The sequence below is a fragment of the Nematolebias whitei genome, chromosome 1, assembly GCF_014905685.2.
Source record: "Nematolebias whitei isolate Nwh7 chromosome 1, NemWhi1, whole genome shotgun sequence".
NCBI lineage: Eukaryota > Metazoa > Chordata > Actinopteri > Cyprinodontiformes > Rivulidae > Nematolebias > Nematolebias whitei.
This window is the reverse complement of record NC_056498.1, coordinates 42,838,273-42,845,431: the sequence shown is the minus strand read 5'-3', so window position 1 is coordinate 42,845,431 and position 7,159 is coordinate 42,838,273. Positions and strand designations below refer to the sequence as shown.

Below are 7,159 nucleotides of genomic sequence, written 5' to 3'. Positions count from 1 at the left end.
CAGAGCTGATCAGCACATTCCTTCAACACTTTTCCGGGGATGTTGTCTGGGCCAGTTGCCTTGTGCGGATTAATCCTCCGTCACAATCCTGACACAATCCTTGTCACATCAAATAAGAAGTTTCACGTGAATCCATCTGAGCAATACCTCAGTAAGTTCTGCTGTTTCCTTCAGGATGAGTCAGAAACAGAAAGGAGGAGCAGACAGGAAACAGGAGGAGAAACCAGGAGGAGGAAGGAGCCGAGGAGATCCAGGGAGGAGGGCGGCGGCAGAAGGAGGAGAAGAGTCGAGGAGGCTGAGGTGGAGAATCAACCAGCTGGAGAAGGAGAAGCTGAAGCTGAGGAGCAGCTACAACCAGGAGGTGAGGAGGAGGTGCAAGTGGTGCAGGAGCATTGAGCTTTAGCTCTGTAAAGAGTCGTACATGAGAACGGTCAGAAATGTCCAATAAAAAACATTTAGGAGATGACAGCAAGCACAAGATCAAGAAGATGAAATAAACTAAAACTAACATTTGTTCACTGTTTAACTTGAAGTTCATAAAATAAGAAGAAATAAAAAATGTTTATTAAAAATAAATAATTTAAATAAAGTTTTCAAAAAAACTCCCAGTTTGAATTCAAATCTTTAAATTTTAAAACTTCAAACCAAATGTGGACAAAATGTGACGGAAAGACCAACATTTAGATAAAAACTCGTCCCTTTCCAGGTGTGCCATTTGCAGGCGGAGCTGACCCGCCTCCGGGCCTCGGTGGAGCAAGGTGAGGCTCAGAGGGCGGAGCTTCAGTACCAGCTGACGGCGAGCCGCAGAGACGGCGAGCGTGTGGTCGAACTGAGCAGAGACAGACGGACGCTCACAGGTAAACAAAAACAAATCGCTTCTTACGAGGAGCTGTCCTGCTGCTCAGGGTTGTTGTTGCCATGGTTACCAGGTCAGGGGTCGAGTTAAACTCATCCTCCAGTTGACGTGATTTCCTGTCGTCTGGCTGACTGGCTGTGCTCAGAGATGATCTCGTCTTCAAGCGTATCCAGATGTAAAAACAGCTCGACTCACTCTGGACACTTTCACCTGGGGCGGCTGTGGCTGAGTGGTTAGAGCAGTCGTCCTCCAATGCAAGAGTTGGGGGTTCGAATCCACCAGCAGTCACATGCCGAAGTGTCCATGGGCAAGACACTGAACCCCTCATCACCTCCAATGTGTGTCCCATCAGTGTATGAATGTGATAAAGCTCTGATTAGTCTCTTTAGAATGATTTGTTCAATTATCAATCAACCTTTATTTCTACAGGTAAATCCCATTGAGCCTCGAGGACTCATTTACAAGAGAGACCTGATTTCAACAAAGAAAGATGACAACAATGGACAACAGCAACAACAATAAGCAGTTATAAAAACTCATACTACAGTTTTTTTTTTTTTTTTTTTTTTTTTTTTTAACAAATAGGATGGCTAAAAGGAAAAAGGTAACAAAACCAAAAAAACAGCTAGATTCCAAGACAAATGTATAAAACTAAAAACAGGAACATGTCTGCATTGGTCCCTGCCAGGAGTCCAACAGATTCTTAAAGCCACTTAGAGAGGTCAAAGGTCGAGAGCTTCAAATCTTTTTGTAAGATATTCCAGGAAACAGGAGCGGAGTAGGAGAAGGCCCTTTTGCCTAGTTCAGTCCTCACTGAGGGAACACTGCAGGTAATAATGTCCTGAGAGCGCACGCTGTAGCTGCACTCACGCAGAGACATGTAGGAGGAGATGTATGAAGGCAGCAGACCAGGAAGTGATTTAAAGATGAAGATGTACCAGTGAGAGAGTCTGCGTGAAGTTAATGATGTCCAGTTAACCAGTGAATACTGGGTGCAGTGGTGGGTACGATAATCACAGCCAGTTATGAATCTTAGTGCACCATGATAGACAGCATCCAACATCTGCAGACATTATCTTTGTAGAGATCTAGTATAGAGCTGTATGAATGGGTAAATGAGGAACAGATTGTTGTAAAGAGCTCTGAGTGTCTTGATCAGATAGAAAGGCGCTGTATAAGTACAGTCCATTTACCATTTACCATTTTCTGGACTCGCTCTGGACTCACACTGGACTCATTTTTTAATCATTCAGGGCTCGTTCTGGACGGGAACGTCCGAGTGTGGATCAGACTCCTGTCCCTGCAACGGGACGGTTCTTGACCCAGCTTCAGGTCCAGATCAGCTGTTCTCACGCCATTTGTTTGTATCTCAGAGCAGACGGCCGAGCTGCAGCAGACCATCTGCGAGCTGCAGAAAGCTCTGCGCGTCACGCGGCAGGCCCGGGAGGAGGACCAGCATGCTTTGCAGCAGGAGGTGGAGGAGCGCACCCGGCTGATGGAGAGCTTCTGCTCTGAGAACCAGCACCTGCACCGACTGCTGCAGGTCCGACTCCACGATTCAGCCCGTCTCAGCATCGCCGTCGTGTTTCTAACGTGTGACTCGTGCTCCTCCAGAACCAGGAGGAGGCGCTGGAGGAGGTTGAGAGGAGGGCGGCCGAGGTGCAGGAGGAGAACAGACGACGAGCCAAGGAGCTGGAGCTCCTGTTGGAGGAGAAGGAGAGGAGGCGCAGGGAGAAGGAGGTTAGATGTAAATGTTGGAACTCCTGCTGAGGAGGAAGTGAACAATGGAGGTGAAGAACTGATGATGTCTTTGCAGCTGGTGGATCAGAACCTCGAAGAGGAGCGAGATGCTCACCTGGAGACCAAACGCAGCCTGGAGCTCCTGCAGGTAAACAAACAAACAAACAAACATCATCTCTATCAAAACATTGAGCTGCAGGTCTCAGCTGAACGCCTCCGTGTGCTCATGTGACCCGGCAGCTGCGGGGGCGGGACCTGGAGGCGGAGCGGTCCGACCGGCAGGAGGCGCAGGTCAGCCTGGAGCTGCTGCGAGCTCACCTCAGGGAGATGGACAGAGCCTACGGCCTGGAGAGGGAGAGGAGCGGCAGCGCTCTGCAGCGGTGAGTAAACAAACAAACAATGATGTCATCGTGGGTCAGTTCCTCACTTTCACCTCTTCTGGTCGTTCAGGCTGCAGGAAGACTTCGCTCAGCGTCAGGCTGACATGACCGTCGCCTTGGAAACCGAGAGGAAGGCGACCTCTGACCTGTCAGAAAGACTGGAGGAAGAGAAGAGAGGACACGCCCACACACACGCCTTGCTGCAGCAGGTAACACACACACCGTGTTGTTTACGAGTAAACAAACACATTCAACGGTTTTGTGATATGAAGGTTTTGTGGTGCCAGGTCTCTCTCTGACAAACGACGTTGAATTATATATTTTTACCCTTGAGCACAAAACCTGCACCAAGGATGTAAAACACAGAAGTGATTAAAACCCCAACATTAAATGAAAAAACTCAACAACCACAAAATTCCTCCACAAGTTTCAAATGTATTTACACACAAACAACAATAGTTTATCCAATAATAATCAGTTATTTAACTTAAAGAGGGACGTGGCTCGAGCGTTAGTCCGTTAGTTAATCTCAGTCCCAAACAGTGCACGGATTGTTTCACTCACGCTACCAACGCATGGAGAGACACTCGGTCCAAAGAGAAGCGCTTCTGTTGTGAGCCAGACGAGCCCTCGGGTGATCCAAGACCCGCTGTCCGACGTCCCCCCGCTCTGCCGCGCTTCATTTCACAACTCTCAAAAAGGGCGTTTCAACTGGAAACAGCTGGGCTGGGCTGCCAGCGTGTGGGAGGAAGAGTGCTCCAAAACATAGATGCTTGGATGAAATGTGTGCATTATATTTATTGGTGAGTGATCAGACTGTCACAGTACCTTAAATATGTTCTAAACATCGTTGGGTCATAATTTAATGTTGCGCATACTAATGAGATTAATCGCAATTAAAAATGTTAATCTTTGCCCAGCGTATAGGGCTGGACGGTACGGCCCAAACTTTTATCACGATATATTTCTTAATTTCGGTCATAACAATATAATCCAATATCAATATAAACAATATAAAAGCCTCAGAGAAACTGTACAAATAAATTAATGTTCACCTTTTATTTGTATTGAGCCTTCAAAACACTTTTAAATCACCGTCAAATAAACATAAAACTCTCAACTTTGTCAATGTTAATAGTTTAATTGTAAAGAGCAACATAACCTAACTGCACGTGTTTCTCTTTTGATCCAGCTGGGGGTGTTTCAGGGACACGTTGGCTCTTATTGTGCTTCATCTTCTGACTCTCTGACTCGATCAAGTGGAAACTCTTCAGATGAAACAAGTCAGATGTTCCCAGCGCTAGTTGGAACGACTCCGTCACATTTTGCAGCGCACTGACTGAAACCTGCAGTTTATCAGATGTTAGCAAGCCGAACCACGTCCACACCACCGAATTAGTCTTTCCTATTATCAATGATGTCATCAGCTTTCGCTTCGCTTGTGAAACCTTGTTCAGTCACATTCTGACGGTCATGGGAACTCATTTTGAAGAGAAAACTTAATGCGCGTTGGAGATTAGCCTAGCCTGCTACTGCCAATGCCTTCTGGACTCGAGCTCTGCGTAACATCTACGTCACCACGCACTTACCTAGTTGTGTCACACCTTTTTCTGCTTGGGTTGAAGTAGCCGCTTCATCCCAAACAGAAAAAGAAATGCGTCAATGAAACACTGTAATCTATGATCCATCTATCCATCCATCTATGATGCGTAACCATGACAACAAGGTGTTTTTTTTAACAACCAGGAGCACCTGATTAACAGCTCAAAAGCTGAAATACCTCAACTACAGCCCCAAATTCCAAATGAGTTGAAAAGGAGGCTCCATGAATGAATTCCCATCAACCTAGCGGCGGTGCTCAAGTTTCTGACCGCCAAGATCCTGGAGCTGGTGGGAAACTTGGCTCGTGACAACGGGAGGAACGGGATCGTCCCCTGGCGCCGTTTGCGGCGACAATGAGCTCGGCAGATTGCAGGGAGGAGTGACCATCACTCAGGGAGGAATTCTGATCGGCATTTGGGCAGTCCTGTTGCCCAGGAGGACCGGATCTGACAGCAAGCTGGATCTGGGCTGACTGACTGGTATCTGTGGCTAGATTCTTCAGATTCACTGCAGGAGATCCTTCCTGCCCACAGCTATCAGAATCTAAGAACTCTTGTATGAAATCAGGATGATGAGCTACGACAACACTTAATTTCCCTTTGGGATTAATAAAGTATTTTTGAATTGAATGGAATTTAATTGATATTCAATTATTGTCCAGCCCTACCAGCATAATGTTTCTAAACTCTAAACGCTCTAAGAGACAGAATGTCATGATTTCAGCTCCCTGCCTCCACTTCTCTCAACCACCTGCAAGACTCTTAGCCCCGCCCACTTAACCGCTCTGCACTGGGATCAGCTGATCAGCTGCAGCAGGAAATTTATCCTGCAGTGTGGGCTGCACAAAGATGCAGCAGGTGCTAAATAATTTCAAATAATTTATTTTAAATAAAAATTCCATGCCGATCGTGCAGCTCATCCATCAATCAGCCAATTGAGTGTCATGTCCAATCTTATTTTGAAAAACCGCGATAGAGCAAATCTGCGATAAACGAACTGCGAAGTAGCAAGGGACTACTATACTACTCAAATGGCACAAGCGCAAAGGAAACATTCAGTTCGTTCAGCACCGCCCTCTGGCGGTCAGTAGGGATGAAATAGAACAGATGTTTTTAGCAGAGACAAAAACAGGAAGGGACTCCCATAAGACCAGCTTCATCTGAAATGGCTTCACAATGTCATACATGCCAGTGATCATCACTGCATCATACATGTCAGTGATCATCACTGCATCATACATGCCAGTCATCATCATTGCATCATACATGCCAGTCATCATCACTGCATCATACATGCCAGTCATCATCATTGCATCATACATGCCAGTGATCATCACTGCATCATACATGCCTGTGATCATCACTGCATCATACATGTCAGTCATCATCATTGCATCATACATGCCAGTCATCATCACTGCATCATACATGCCAGTGATCATCACTGCATCATACATGTCAGTCATCATCATTGCATCATACATGCCAGTGATCATCACTGCATCATACATGCCTGTGATCATCACTGCATCATACATGTCAGTCATCATCATTGCATCATACATGCCAGTCATCATCACTGCATCATACATGCCAGTGATCATCCACCCCTTCTTTCTTCTTCTCCTTCTCCTAGTTCTTGTTATGATGCAGTGGGAGAGCTCTTTGGCAGAGACGAGCTGTTCATCTGGAGGGATGAAGTCAGATGTAGTTCTGGGGTGTGCAGGATCTGTTTCACTGAAGACCGGGCGAGGGCTCAGTTAATGAGTCCAGCTCTGTGGTTCTTGTCTCCTGTGGTTTAGGTCTGATGGATGTCTTAATGTGTGGTTCAGGAATCAGGGAGAACGAACTGGACTCTGTTGAGTGAATCTTTTAAAAATAATCCTTTAAAACTGTGTCCAGGCAGCTGAGAGGCAGTCGGACTCAGAGGAGGTCTTTCTGAACCTCGTGAACCAGATCAGACAAACGCTGCAACAACACAGGAGCACAGGTGAACAGCTGGCACAGCCTGCAAAGCATGATGGGAAACAAAGTCCCGCTGAGGTCCTGCAGCTGCTGACCATGACCCTGAACTCGTACCAGAACAGACTGGAAGACTCGACCCAGCAGGTACTCTTTCGCTTCATGTCCACCGTTTGGTTTCCTCTGAGGGTCTCAGTCCTCCGTTTGTTGTCCCGGCAGGTCCAGGATCAGCTGTTAGCAGCAGAGAAACTCCAGGAGGAGAACCGACTCCTCCAGCAGCTGATCTCACATCAGAAGAGACAAGTTGAGGTAAGACCCTGAAGAGGAGCCAGAGGTAGAAAAGTCCAAACTGAGAAGAACGTTGAGCCGGACTCGGTTTTGTTGTATGTTTCCTTGACTGATGAAGCCTTCTGGATCGAAGGCGAAACGTTTCAGCACAAAAAAAGAAACTGTCCAGATGATCTGACTGAAAAATGTTGGATTGAGCCGGACCCTGAATAAATCTGAAGAGTTCATCTGTTTACATCTGATGAACTGTAGCTCCACTCGACTGAGCACCAACAGTCCTCCTCTACAAGAGGAGCAGGAGAAACAGTCCTCCTCTACAAGAGGAGCAGGAG

General features: G+C 46.7%; 1 protein-coding gene across 1 annotated transcript in view; it reads left to right on the top strand.

Moving 5' to 3' along the window:
• Positions 1 to 7,159, top strand: part of LOC119418680 (coiled-coil domain-containing protein 171) — a 25,226-nt gene that overhangs the window by 3,363 nt on the left and 14,704 nt on the right. Inside the window, exons 2-10 of the mRNA XM_037686048.1 lie at positions 175 to 361; positions 707 to 857; positions 2,230 to 2,399; positions 2,471 to 2,596; positions 2,673 to 2,744; positions 2,837 to 2,976; positions 3,047 to 3,185; positions 6,480 to 6,686; positions 6,759 to 6,848. Coding sequence (XP_037541976.1) covers positions 176 to 361; positions 707 to 857; positions 2,230 to 2,399; positions 2,471 to 2,596; positions 2,673 to 2,744; positions 2,837 to 2,976; positions 3,047 to 3,185; positions 6,480 to 6,686; positions 6,759 to 6,848 — 1,281 coding nt within the window. The 5' untranslated portion in view covers position 175. The remainder of the gene's footprint in view (positions 1 to 174; positions 362 to 706; positions 858 to 2,229; positions 2,400 to 2,470; positions 2,597 to 2,672; positions 2,745 to 2,836; positions 2,977 to 3,046; positions 3,186 to 6,479; positions 6,687 to 6,758; positions 6,849 to 7,159) is intronic.